The sequence below is a fragment of the Lygodium microphyllum genome, chromosome 27, assembly GCF_053477565.2.
Source record: "Lygodium microphyllum isolate KBCC chromosome 27, Lygodium_microphyllum_v1.1.10, whole genome shotgun sequence".
Taxonomy (NCBI): Eukaryota; Viridiplantae; Streptophyta; class Polypodiopsida; order Schizaeales; family Lygodiaceae; genus Lygodium; species Lygodium microphyllum.
This window is the reverse complement of record NC_141161.1, coordinates 248347-263294: the sequence shown is the minus strand read 5'-3', so window position 1 is coordinate 263294 and position 14948 is coordinate 248347. Positions and strand designations below refer to the sequence as shown.

Here is a 14948-nt window from a genome sequence, read left to right as displayed (position 1 = left end):
TATATACAACTGGTAAAGTTCCTGTCACATGATCAAGTTCCTCTCAGTGTGGGAGAGGTGTATAAAGGGGGAGTCAAGGTCATATTGAAAGGGGACATATACATCCATGTGTGTGTGTGTGTGTGTGTGTGTGTGTGTGTGTGTGTGTGTGTGTGATCCCATTCCCATACAGCCACATACATATGAATATCTTGTTTCATCTTATTAGGTTATGGGGCCACTAGCACAATGGTTTACCTAGAATGCCTTCATCTTCAATTCGGCCTCTGGGGTTCAAAGTCATAGTGCTAAGCTCAAGGGTCTTCTCCATTGATAATTAGATCTCATTCAGCATATTGGCTTATCCCTAGGGAGGATTTAGTTGCCTTCTCCTTTGCCATGACTCTTGTATTCCTCATGTGATTAATATAATTATTCATTATTCAAAAGAGAGAGAGAGAGAGAGAGAGAGAGATTTGTTAACTATGAATACATGTCCATGCAGTCATGAACAAGTGCATCGTAAAGCATGGATATAAAGTATGGCAACCTTTTTGGTCATTGTCGCAGAGAACAAAAATGTTTTTCTCTCCTTTGGGATGTACTTCAAAATCTCATCAATTTCCTTTTCAAAGTCCATGTCCAGTAACCTGTCAGCTTCATCAAGAACCTTCCCAAAAGGAGTGGATTTTAGCACATCTGCTTCTTATATAAGTACAAGCAGGATCACATGAGCTGAATTACACCTACAAAATATTGCAGTGTTCGCAAATTAAATCCTTTGGTATTTGATAGATGGTAAGCCAGTCTTCCTGGAGTTCCAACCTGTCACAAGTAGCACAATTCATCCACTAAACTGCAATGCAAAGGTCTTTATCAAAAGTGAAAGTGTAAGCATTACCAGAATGTGTGGTCTTCTAGCCAATGCTATAGCTTCAGACATTATGTCCACACCTCCGATTACCTGAGAATGTCAAACTATATCCCTCAGCCAAGGCATTGGAATACAAAATGGATATCTAGTGATTAAAATGGATCTCTGATAATTGAAATGCCCAACTAAACATACAACTGCACACTTCACCCCAATGCTGGAACCTAACGCTTCAAAATGTTTGCCAATCTGAATCGCCAGCTCCCTGCATATGTTTATCGTTAACATAAGCAGGCTAAGACATGTTACATTTTCATGAGACAGCAAGCAGAGACATTATTATGTACTTAACCCCCTTCAGTCCTAACTTTATAAAGGGGAAGGTACAACCATGACAAGTATTGAACTTTATACTTAACCTTAAAATAGAGAGTTTGATATCCTTAAACAATTCAAAGTGTTAACGGAACACGAGAGACAGAATGTTGTAACCACCTGCCATCACCACCCATATGCCTTTCCCAACTTTCATCTCCCATTGCCTTCACAAACACTGTCAGCATCAAACAAGGAGAAAACAAAAGCCAAATTTTGAACCTACCACTAGGATGTTACGACTATATATTGGGCAAGGATTGGCCCAAGTGGAATAAAGCCCGAATCCTATGTGACAAACAGAAGTTATCAGATAGGACTTGGAAGGCAACACTGTGAGGGCACAACAAAAAGCTGGAAGGACAAGGGTCCAACTAGCTAGAGTTAGCCGACTTCTTGAAGGGGCTAAGGAAGGGACAACCAATTTACCAGATCAAGCTAAACAAAGCCAGCAAGCCCAAGGAAGATGCATTACCTTCTGGGATCAACAACTTCAATGATGTACTTCTTGAAGAGATAATATACATACCTCCAAACAAAAAAATTTACCTTTAATTATGTACTCCTTGAAGAGATGATACACCTACCTCCAAATAGAGAAGTTGACCATGAGATAGAATCGCTCTAGAGCAAACCCCATCTCCAAATTACCCTACAAGATGTCTATATACTTAAAGCTATTGAGCTCAAGGAATAGTCTTATGTTGCCACCTCAGGAACCCAACACCTTGCCTCCCTTGCCCCTTCAAGAAAAAAAAATCCTAAGCCTTCCTCTCCCTTGCCCCCTCCCTCTTTAATCCAAAAGTCCCCCTTTATCCATCCCCCATCTTTCTCTTTATGTTCAATGACCTCGCCCATCTACTCGTAATCTCCCAATACCCGAACTACCCTCTTTCTTTTCAACATCTCCAACCACAACCATCCCTTCTGCCTAGCAAACCCAACAGCCACACTATCCCCTTTCTCCCTGATATCCTAAACCCTATGCTCGACAAATCCCCACAACCCATCCTAAATCTACTAGCACCACTGTTACTTCCTCACTTCCCAGCCCCATCTCATGCCACAGCTCAGCCCTGTCCCTTTTAGCCCTTGAACCCTTGTTCCTCTCCACAACAATTTTCTAACTTCTCAAAACCCCCCCCCCCCCTCCCGCCCCCGAGGCAAAGACCCTTTTTCCTACTCCCTTTAGTCCACTATCACAGGCTTGCAACAACCTCAAAAGGGAGCTAATGCCAAGATCAATACATGTCTACAGCAACTGCAGGACTTTGACACATTCACCCAACTCTGTGGACTTTCAATATTAAACTCTCTCCTACCTCTTCAAAGCAACACCACAGCTTTAAAGGTGAGGTTGGTTGCTTATAATGTCATTTGCATCCTCAAAAATGACTTACAAGCAGCCTTGAGCAAGGCATGTCTCACTTCTTGAAAGATGGTGCTACCATATCAAGTTACAGAGGCTGGAGCACAAAGATGAGGTTCTTGCATGGAACCTAGTAGACCTAGCATGGAGCACATAGATGAGGTTCTTGCAAGGAACCACCCCTCTCTTGGATCTGGATTGGAGTCCTCTTCCCTGATCTTGGTAGAGTTTTTGTGCCTTGTCTTCAAGAGAAATAGGTCATGTACTTAAAAGACCAGACACATTTACCAATGCCATTCAAAACTTTCCATTCATATTGTCACATTCGATCCTAGGATGGAAAATCTATCACATTTCCCATCTTTAAACACCATCCATAGAGGTAAGGATTTGCAAAGAGTGGAGCATATATATCTTCTCATCCAATGCTTTATATGCAAAGAGGTGGGTCACTTAGCTGCAAAAGTCCAAGGCACATGTAGAGTCAACATTAGAGAACCCAACAGCACAGGGACTGGTCCGCTCCATAGCTGTTGGCCGCTCTTCTCCTTAGTCTCTAGGCATGTGCCTATGTGGAAGCTCTCATCCGCCAACTCACAAATGATTAAGCCCCTCCTGCATTGCCCCAAGAGCCATAAGTGGTAGAGATTTATTCATTCTCTAGACAAGCATTGGTAGGTTACTATTGTATAGTTAGTACTCTCAGGCACAATTGCTCATTCCTATTTACCAGGTTGGAAAGTTCTATGCAATCTACAGGCCATTACCAGCATTTTCAAGCAGTTAAGCAGGCTAGACAGGCCACATAGGGTGCCACATGGTAGCTGTAAACGCCCCGAACAACGTAGTATACTTAACAATTATGATATTCGCTTGTTTTCGAGATTTAATATAAAAGAGAATGAACACTTAAAGCTGAAAATGAAAATTAATCACAAAATTACAGCCATGAAAATGTAAAAGTAATGGAGACAAGATTGAGGGTTGAAGATGGGCAATCCCCTCCCCCAAAGGAATGTATTTCTGCTCAACCCAAGTCCCTTAGGGAAGAGCTCAGTTACAATCAACCTGAGAGTGAGGAGAAGTAATTCTCACTCTCACAAGATCATGCAAAGATGTACAAACACACATGCATTATCTATTATGCAATGATAAGAACTGATTTCTTTACAGTATGAGAGAAGAAAGAGCAGAAATCAGCCTTTCTTCATCGTTGATCAGCAATACATGGATAGGGCTTGCTTCTTGTTGCTAAAATGGAAGAAAGAGCTCGAGAAAGAGGTGTTGTAATGAATTTACAAGCTTGTTGTCCTGTAAAACAGCAGTGATAGAAGAGGGAATATGGAGGAATTTGGTAATGGAGAAGTGGGGGATGATGATGGGGATGGATGGGGCCAGTTCTCGCTATCTGTGGGTGTTGTACATGAGTTTACAGCCAAAAAAAATGATGCTGAATGAAGAAAAACGAGCTCTTATTTATAGGAGAGGGAAGAGCTAGTACAAAAGGGGAAAGTGGAGTAGCACAAGACAAGTGTCCAGCCACATGTCATGAGATGTGACAAGTAGTGGGACACTTGGAAACTTGTGTGACAACTGTCTTGACACTTGTCTCTTCTCTATGGCCTTCCTTTTTAGGTTGAATACTATCAAGAATAGAAACAACCAAATTTAGTAAGCACAGTTAGGGTACAGAATTCACTATTTTTAAAATATCATCCCTATTTTTTAGGACTAGCATTTTTAGGCCAATTCAAGACTCCTAAAATTTAGGGACCTCCTAAAATTTAGGGACCCCCCAATATGGGTGTCATATGAAAGCTTTTTCCGTGTACATCGCAAAAACGGTATCAGAATCTTCATATGACTTTCATATGCAAAGAAATGTGCATTTCAAGCTTTCAGCCCACACATGCACATTGTACAAGCATTTCATGATCATGCCATCTTGTTGATTGTAACTGTCTGTTCTGGAGGATCTAGCCCACACTTCAAGGCATCAATCCTTTCTGTGTGCGAGTCTAACCCTGATATGCGTGAGTTCTGGTCACAGGCGCCCAATCGGCCATATAGGTGGAAGTGTGAACTATCTTTTCTCTAAATCACCTCGTGGGTCCACCATAACCTGTGACCACTCATCAGTGGCCAGCTCCAATGCACTTTTCTTTATATCTAATTATTGCAAAGGAAACAAATTTAATAAATCATTATATAGACAAATTAATGAAAAAGGATATAAATTCTGTTTCTATAGAGTTGTGACAGCCCTCTCGCTTTTATTCAGCTGTCCTCAGCTGAAAAGCTTCTTGATATGGCTAAAGAATGTCTGGGTAATCCTTCATGAATTTTTCATCTACCCACTGTGCATCTGCTGTGGGTAGATTCTTGAATTTTAGTAAGAATTTTCGTGTCACAAGGCCACTTCTCGCGGTTTGATCCTTCTGAAACAAAATCTGTTCAGGTTCCAAGAGTTGCTCTGTTTCTTCAACTTCTGGGGGATCTTCAGTAATGGGTTCCTTTGGTTTTGGTCCTATGTAAGGTTTTAGCAAACTTACATGAAAAGCATTGTGTATTTTCCAATGAGCAGGAAGCTCAAGTCGATAAGAAACTTCATTTATTTTCTCAATCACTTTGAAGGGTCCAAAGTATCTACTGGAGAGCTTTGGAAAAGATGAATTTTGTCTTCGTCGTTTATCTGCTTGCTTCTTTTGTCGCTCTTGGGCAACTTTGATAGTGGCTCGAACTCGATCCATTGCTGTTTTTAAATCTGAAGCAAACTCATCAACAGCAAAAATCTTATCTATAGTGCGAATAATTGGAGGAGGAATCACTTTACCCTGTACTATTTCATTTGGAGCTTTCCCTGTGGATGAGTGCACTGTATTGTTGTAAGCAAACTCCAATAATGGAAGATATTTCTCCCATTGTGACTTATGTTCACTAACATAAGCTTTCAACATATCCAAAAGATTGAGATTCGTCACCTCTGTTTGGCCGTCAGTTTGAGGATGAAAAGCTGAGGAGAACTTTAAAGTGGTTCCCAAATTCCCAAATAAAGCATGCCAAAAGTTACTTGTGAATTTGGACTCTCTATCTGAAATGATCTCAGAAGGCATACCATGTAATCTGAAGATATGTTGAATGAAAAGTCTTGCAGCTTGTGCGGATTTCAATGTTTTATGACATGGAATAAAATGTGATTGCTTGCTGAATCGATCAATTATGACCCAAATCATATCATGACCTTGAGGTGTTCTTGGAATACCTGAGATGAAATTCATTGTGATAGATTCCCATGGATCTTTGGGCATTGGAAGAGGTTGCAACAATCCTGGAGTCTTCTGCCTATCATACTTGGATTTTTGGCATACTAGACAAGCCTCAATGAAGTTATGTGTCTCTCTTCGTAATGTTGGCCAATAAAAGTAGCGCTCAATTGCGCTTAGAGTGGCTGCCCTCCCTCTATGCCCTGCATAAGGGGGTTCATGACTTTCTTTAAGCACCTTTTGTCGAACAGGAAGAGTGACACAAAGGCGATTGTTCATGAGAAGGTAACCGTCTTTGATGAAATAATCTAGATGAGAACCTCCTTGCTGTAAATTTGACCAAATTGCTGCAAAATCAGTATTTTCATCATAAGTATTCTTCATCGTTTGAAAATCTTCATGATGAGCCACTGTAATAGTTGCAATGCGAGGCACTCTAGAAAGTGCATCAGCAACTACATTTTGTTTCCCTGGAGTGTACATAATTTGAAAATGAAACATAGACAAGAAATTTTCCCATCTTGCATGTTTCTCCTGCAAATGCTTTTGAGTCTTGAAATACTTCAAGCTCTGATGATCAGTTTTAATGAGGAATTCATTGCCTAAAAGATAATGTTTCCATATCTTCAAAGCATGAACCACTCCTACGAGCTCCTTTTCATATATCTCATACCTTTTCTCCACATCATTTAGACGGCGGCTTTCAAAGGCTACGGCATGGCCTTCTTGATTTAGCACTGCACCAATACAATCACCGCAAGCATCTGCTTCCACCACAAATGGTTTTACCAAATCTTGAATGATAAGAACAGGTCCAGAAGTAAGAGCTGTTTTCAGCCTTGTGAAGGCTACCTTCTCTTTTTCCTTCCATTGAAAAGAGGTCTTCTTCTTTGTAAGATCATGAAGTGGAGAAGCCATATGTGCAAAATGCTTGATGAAGCGGCGGTAATAAGAGCATAAGCCAAGAAACGATCGCACCTCGTGTACATCATGAAGATGAGGCCATTCTTGGATTATCTTGATCTTTTCAGGATCCATCTGAATCCCTTCAGAAGAGATGACATGTCCAAGGTAATTTATTTTATGCATGAAAAATTCACTCTTTTTACCATTTACCAAGAGTTGATTTTGTTGAAGTAATTGTAGAACAATCTCCAAGTGTTGATGATGCTCCTCTTCATTCTTGCTAAAGACAAGAATATCATCAAAGAAAGTACCGACATATTGTCGATGCTCTCTAAAGATGCGCTCCATCATTCGATTAAAGGTGGCTGGTGCATTGGTTAATCCGAAAGGAACCACCAAGAATTCATAAAGACCGTATGAAGTGCGGAAAGCAGTTTTGTGTACATCTTGTGGTATTACCCTAATTTGATGATAACCACTCTTTAGATCAATGCGGCTAAAAACCTTTGAGCCTCCTAGACGATCCAAAATGTCGTCAATTCTGGGAATAGGAAACCAATTTTTCACAGTGATTTTGTTGAGGGCTCGATAATCAATGCACATCCTGAATGTGCCATCTTTCTTTTGAACAAGAAGAACCGGTGAACAAAATGGTGAGCTACTTGGCCTAATTAGCCCACGGTTGAGTAGGTCTTCGACTTGCTTTCTGATTTCTTCTTGTTGAGGACGGCTCACAGGGTATGGTGCTATATTAGGAGGAGAACTGCCCGGAATAATATCAATATGATGGTCTTCTGGCCTTTCTGGGGGAAGCTGATAAGGAAGATCTTCCGAAAAACAATCTTTATACTTTTCCAAGAGCTGAAGTCGCTCTTGGTTTTCAGCATTCATATTATCTTTTACATCAGTGACATAAAGCAAACATTGAACACAATCCTTAATTGCTCTAGAGACTTGCATATGGCTTACCATAGGTATGGTGTCTCCAGAAACTCCAGCTTGGATCTCGTACTTCTTGCCTTTGTTAGTGAGTTCTACCTTCTTTTTCTGAGAGAAGATGGTTGAATCTGTCAGAGTGCAGCGGTGCGGAAGCGTAGGACTGAGAGAGAGAGAACGCAGAGAGAGAAGGGAGAGAAAGAGACAGTGGACGATGAAGATCTGCTGTATATAGAATGCTGAATACAAAGATATACACGGGCGCAGTGCGCTGGACTGCGTGTCTCCACCTCGACGATGCGACCTGCTGTCCACCTCGAAGTCTGCTGCAGTCTGCACTGTCTGCTATCTGAAATCTGTGAACAGAGACAGAAACTGCGCGTCACCGGTCTGTAATCTGCGTCAGAGAAGAGTGTGCAGACTACTGAAAGTGTCGACTATAAATAGTCGAAATCTGCCAGGAAATAGGGCGCCAAAAATAGGTCGCAGCTAGGAAATAAGTCGGCTACATTAAATGCAGCCGACTGGGCTGCAGGCAGTCGGACTGCCACGTGGCAGTCCGACTGCACAGTCCGACTGTGCAGCTGCCCTCCAAACAGGCTATGATCTCTAACACCCCCTCTCAGAGCCTGGACAGGGCAGAAGCCTGAGGGATCTGGAATGTCTCCGAAGTAGAGCCTGAGGAAGCGCCTTCGTAAACAAATCCGCAAGATTGTCCTCCGTCTTGCAATACTCCACAGTGATGGTCTCATCCAGAAGCTTTTCTCGGATGAAGTGGTACTGAATCTCAATGTGCTTCGTCCGGGCATGAAAAATAGGGTTCCTTGCCAAGGCAATGCAACTTTCATTGTCACATCGCAGCAATGTAGGACGAGTCTAGGGGCACCCAAGCTCCTCCAACAATCTCCGAAGCCACACAACCTCGCATGTGGTGGAAGACACGGCCCGATACTCCGCCTCAGTAGACGAAAGGGCTACCGTGGGCTGCTTCTTGATACTCCATAAAATAACACCTGCACCCAAAGTAAAGCAGTAACCTATAGTAGACCGCCTGTGGTCCACGTCACCGGCCCAATCCGAGTCGCTCCAACCTGCAAGTACAAGATCTGACCCATCTGTCCCTGCGGGGTAATGAATCCCTAAATCAGACGTCCCCCTCAGATACCGAAGTATCCTCTGAGCAGCCTGCCAATCCACCGTCTTAGGTTCACTCATGAACCCTGCCAAGAGCCCAACAGCAAAACATAGATCAACCCTCGTGTTGAGAAGCCAAATCAAGGACCCAATCAACACGCGAGGGTCGCAACTGGGCAACACCATCTGATGAAGGAGTCATGTGCCGTGAGGCACCACTATCAACAATCCACTCTCGAGCTTGGGGGGCCGTCATCGCAGCATCAGAAGCATTCGGTGAAGCGTCCTCAATGACAGCTAGATGAAGAAATGCAGCTGATGAGGGTACAGCCACTGCTCCAGAATCCTTGGTTTCCTTCTTCTTGGTGTCCTTCGTGTCTGTGTCAGGGCAATCCTTCTTCCAATGGCCAGTCTTGCCATAAATATGGCATGTAGAGTCTTTGTCCTTGTCCTTCTCCTTGTCCTTCTTGGACTTGTTATCCCCCTTCTTCTTCTTTTGGTCCTTCCCCTTCTTCTGAGAGGCTTGACCTGTCAGCGCCTCCGTCTTGGAAGCATTCTGTCCCTTTAACTGTTCCTCTTGGTCCAAGACCATAGGAACCAACTCTTCCCACCGAAGAGTAGACTCTCGCCCAGAAGCAATGAGGGCAGAGTAAAATGTACCGAATCGTGGCGGCAACTGGGACAGTAGTGTGATCGCCATGTCTTCGGAGGAAATCGGCTTCCCCGCATTTTGAACCTGCATCTGTAGCTGCCTTAGCTTGTTAATGTGCTCCCGTAGCGAAGAAGACTTATTTACGGACAAGGTCCGCATCTGTACCTCCAAAGAAACCCTCTTCATTAGGGTCATCCGATTGTACATTTGATCAAGCTCCAGCCATATCTCCCGAGCCACCGTCAGGTGCTCGATGTGAGCGATCACGGCTGTAGTGCATGATAGAAAGAGAAAGGATCGAATCCTGGCATTCAGTTTGTCCCAATGAGACTGGGCCTTGGACAACTCCGCACGAGCTTCGGAAGAGAGTTTGGACTCATCTCTTACCGAGGGCCGCTCAATCTCCTCCTGTACCAACTCCGCCAAATCATAGGACTCAAGAATGGCCAACATCATAACGCGCCAAATGCGGTAGTTGTCGCCGTCGAGCTTCTGATCTGTAGGAAGAGCCGGTAAGACAGGCACCTTCCGGTCCATAATCGCCTGGAACTCCAAGTCAATCTCTGTAGACATCTTCACCTGCAATGCCTTCACAAACGCAAAAGCAGCCCCCTCTGACTGGGAAAACTCAGCCTGCTAAGGCTCTTCCGCGTCCTGAACCTTCTTCACCCGCTGGAGGCGATGAAAAAAAAAGCAAAACCTGCACTTGTAGGCTGAAAACTCAAACTTCCTCCGCGTCAAACAGCAGTAAACAGCAGCAAATCCACCACCTGTACTCCTTTCCTGTGCGCCCACACTCGTTTCAGCCTTGTTCCAAGGCGCAGCCCTCCTGTCTGCCCTTAAACGCAAAAAACGCAAATTTGTGTCGCGATGGAAACTCCTCTTCAGGTAGATTCTGCGCTCAGTCAGCCCTCAAACACTGCTCTGATACCATGTCAGAGTGCAGCGGTGCGGAAGCATAGGACTGAGAGAGAGAGAACGCAGAGAGAGAAGGGAGAGAAAGAGACAGTGGACGATGAAGATCTGCTGTATATAGAATGCTGAATACAAAGATATACACGGGCGCAGTGCGCTGGACTGCGTGTCTCCACCTCGACGATGCGACCTGCTGTCCACCTCGAAGTCTGCTGCAGTCTGCACTGTCTGCTGTCTGAAATCTGTGAACAGAGACAGAAACTGCGCGTCACCGGTCTGTAATCTGCGTCAGAGAAGAGTGTGCAGACTGCTGAAACTGTCGACTATAAATAGTCGAAATCTGCCAGGAAATAGGGCGCCAGAAATAGGCCGCAGCCAGGAAATAAGTCGGCTGCATTAAATGCAGCCGACTGGGCTGCAGGCAGTCGGACAGTCCGACTGTGCAGCTGCCCTCCAAACAGGCTATGATCTCTAACAGAATCTACTCTATGATTCCAGGGCATGCCAAGAATCACATCACAACCATCAAGGTCTCCACTACAGAAGGTATCTTCGTCACTGTAGCCTTGAATTTGAAACTTGAGCTTGCCAATGTAGGGTGTCACAGTCTTCACTGTGTCACCTTCATCGGCATTTAAAGCTTGGCAACTTCTACCGGAGTGTCCATCTCTTCACTCTTTAATCCAAGCTCGTTAGCTAATTGCAAGGAAATGACATTTTCATTCGCCCCAAGATCTATCAAGAATAGTGCTTGCTTACCTTGCAATTGTCCCCAAGCTTTTAATATTTGCGCATCTCTGGCGTGTGAGTTGTGTTTGCAACTACATCACTGATAGCATTGATTTTCACTGGCGACTTAGGCTTGTTGTCAGAAACCTTGCTTTGTCCTTTGTTTGGACATTGCTTCGCTATGTGGCCTATTTGTCCACATTTAAAGCACTTCTCTTCTTTCATGAAGCGCTGTTTTTCTTCTTTGGAAAGTTGCTTTGCTTGTGGATATAGATTGGAGCGAAATTGAGGAGCATTAGGAGGTGCATACGGCTTCATCTTCTTTTGATTTAATGACTGCTTTTGCCGCTGTTTTTGTCCTTCATTTGGGGCTGAATACTCCTCATCATCAGCTACTCTCTTCTTATCATTCTTTTGGAATGATTTGTTGCCATTGTGCTCCATTTTCCATGTCTCAGCATGGTCAATAAGTTCCCTGAGACTAGAACAATGATAATGATTAAGAGCAATACGAAGTTTAAAATGCAAACCTCCTTGAAACTTCCTAAGCTTTTCCGAACTGCTGATCTTCTTGAAATGTTAGACCTTCAAAAGTTACTCCCAAAATCTCTTGGTATAGTCACCAAGTGACTCATTTTTCCTTTGCCAAAGCCGATCCCATTCCATTTTTACATCTCTTTTAAAATGAACAGGAAGAAATTGGCTTTGTATCATGCGAACAAAGGACCGCCATGATTTTGGAGCAGCATGATCATATTCCAATCCCGTCCACCAAGTATGGGCTAAGTCGGTCAAATGTAAAGCTGCAAACTTAATCTTTTCTTTTTCTTTATACTTGTCACGACCATACAAAATTTGAAATTGACGAATAAACTTCAGAAGAAGATCAGGATTTCAGGAACCATCATACATACTGAACTTGATCTTCTTCTCAAGTTGAGATAGTGACTTAGTCTTCTTCTTCTTCTTATGCCTTCGTCCATGCCCGGATCTTGAGGTTGAAGATGATGAAGTGCTTGATGGGGATGAAGATGGAGACGAGGGTAAAGAATGTCAACGCCTTTAACGATGATGAGGTCTTCCACGAGAAGGGTGTGACTCTTTGTCACTAGAAGAGGGTCCATCAAAGTAGGCGCCAGATGACTTCGAAGAAGAGGATGAGCTTCGACGCGATCTCTTTCTTTATCTTGAAGTAGAATGGGACTGCCTCTTAGAAGTAGTTGGACTTCTTGATCAGCTCCTTTCATTGGTATGGCTTTGTCTCCCTGAAGCAGATGGGCTTCTTTCCTTGAATTCTTTGGGATTCTCAACTTTTTCTAGTTTGAGAAGTTGCTCACGAATTTGCTGATTCTCCTCTCTAAGACTTTGAATGGCTTGAAGGATAGCACTCGACTGATCCATTGAGACTCTAAGAAAAATATGTTGAAGCACTCAATGCAAGGGCTGAAAACAAACAAACTTATAATTGTAAGCACTACCAGTGTTGGGGTGAGGACCGAGCCAAAGCTCTGATACCACTGTAAACGCCCCGAACAACGTAGTATGCTTAACAATTATGATATTCGCTTGTTTTCGAGATTTAATATAAAAGAGAATGAACACTTAAAGCTGAAAATGAAAATTACTCACAAAATTACAGCCATGAAAATGTAAAAGTAATGGAGACAAGATTGAGGGTTGAAGATGGGCAACCCCCCCCCCAAAGGAATGTATTTCTGCTCAACCCAAGTCCCTTAGGGAAGAGCTCAATTACAATCAACCTGAGAGTGAGAAGAAGTAATTCTCACTCTCACAAGATCATGCAAAGATGTACAAACACACATGCATTATCTATTATGCAATGATAAGAACTGATTTCTTTACAGTATGAGAGAAGAAAAAGGGAAATTCAGCCTTTCTCCATCGTTGATCAGCAGTACATGGATAGGGCTTGCTTCTTGTAGCTAAAATGGAAGAAAGAGCTCAAGAAGGAGGTGCTGTAATGAATTTACAGGCTTGCTGTCCTATAAAACAGCAGTGATAGAAGAGGGAATATGGAGGAATTTGATAATGGAGAAGTGGGGGATGATGATGGGGATGGATGGGGCCAGTTTCTGGCTATCTGTGCATGCTGTACATGAGTTTACAACAAAAAAAAATGATGCTGAATGAAGAAAAACGAGCTCTTATTTATAGGAGAGGGAAGAGCTAGTACAAAAGGGGAAAGTGGAGTAGCACAAGACAAGTGTCCAGCCACATGTCATGAGATGTGACAAGTGGTGGGACACTTGGAAACTTGTGTGACAACTGTCTTGACACTTGTCTCTTCTCTATGGCCTTCCTTTTTGGGCTGAATACTATCAAGAATAGAAACAACCAAATTTAGTAAGCACAATCAGGTACAGAATTTACTATTTTTAGAATATCATCCCTATTTTTTAGGACTAGCATTTTTAGGCTAATTCGAGACTCCTAAAATTTAGGAACCTCCTAAAATTTAGGGATCCCCCAATATGGGTGTCATATGAAAGCTTTTTTCGTGTACATCGCAAAAACGGTATCAGAATCTTCATATGACTTTCCTATGAAAAGAAATGTGCATTTCAAGCTTTCAGCCCACACATGCACATTGTACAAGCATTTCATGATCATGCCATCTTGTTGATTGTAACTGTCTGTTCTGGCGGATCTAGCCCACACTTCAAGGCATCAATCCTTTCTGTGTGCGAGTCTAACCCTGATATGCGTGAGTTCTAGTCACAGGCGCCCAATCGGCCATATAGGTGGAAGTGTGAACTATCTTTTCTCTAACCCACCGCGTGGGTCCACCATAACCTGTGACCACTCATCAGTAGCCAGCTCCAATGCACTTTTCTTTATATCTAATTAGTGCAAATGAAACAAATTTAATAAATCATTATATAGACAAATTAATGAAAAAGGATACAAATTCTGTTTCTATAGAGTTGTGACAGCAGCTCACATTTATTGTACAGCATTTTAGCATTATTTTATTCAACAATTGTACCTGTGCAGCAATCGGTTAATTTCTTGCTGGTCAACCTAACTATTTTATTGCTTTTATTCATGCCTATTTATAGGCAGCCTGTCTCAGCAATTCTTCACCTATCATTTCAGGTGGAGAGAGAGATCAGCTCACAAAGATACTTCGACAGCCCGTGTATACATCTACCTTCTTCATTTTAGCATTCATCTACCACAGAGTTTTGCGTTCTATTCTCTCTTTTCTCTCTTCCTCTTCTCTCATGTTCATTTTCTTGTCAAAGTGCAGCGATGCGGAAGCGTAGGACAAAGACTGAGAGAGAGTGAACACAGAGAGAAGAGAGAGAAAGAAAAGGAGATAGTGTATACGCAGAAAATCTGCGGTGTAGTATGATGTATAAGAGTGTAGAAATACCCAAGGGGACAGAGGAAATATCTGCGTATGTCTCCAACTTGATGACCTCGATCTCCGTCAGCCCGAGCACAGTCTATCTCAGCCAACAGATCTCAAGATCAGAATATGATCACAATGTGTTGAGGGACTCCTATATAAAGCAGAAAAGAAAAGGTCAAAAAAGACCAGGTCGGCTGACATAAATCTGTCCGACTACTGCAAATTGTGCCACCTGGCACACTGTCCGACCTGCTGACGTGGCATCCTCTGCGACTGCACTCTGGCTGTACTGCTCAGGATAAGAAATCCCTAAGTCAGAAGTCCCCCTCAAATACCGAAGAATCCTCAAGGCAGCCTGCCAATGCACCTATTTGGGTTCAGTCATGAACCCTACCAAAAGACCCACAGCAAAACAAAGATCAACACAAGTGTTGAGAAGC

General features: G+C 43.0%; 1 protein-coding gene across 1 annotated transcript in view; it reads right to left on the bottom strand.

Moving 5' to 3' along the window:
- LOC148011991 (uncharacterized) overlaps nucleotides 1-14948 on the bottom strand; it is a 50667-nt gene that overhangs the window by 21747 nt on the left and 13972 nt on the right. The window contains exons 3-6 of the mRNA XM_087669443.1: nucleotides 1049-1118; nucleotides 881-943; nucleotides 730-804; nucleotides 530-649 (exon numbers count right to left, since the gene is read on the bottom strand). Coding sequence (XP_087525569.1) covers nucleotides 530-649; nucleotides 730-804; nucleotides 881-943; nucleotides 1049-1118 — 328 coding nt within the window. The remainder of the gene's footprint in view (nucleotides 1-529; nucleotides 650-729; nucleotides 805-880; nucleotides 944-1048; nucleotides 1119-14948) is intronic.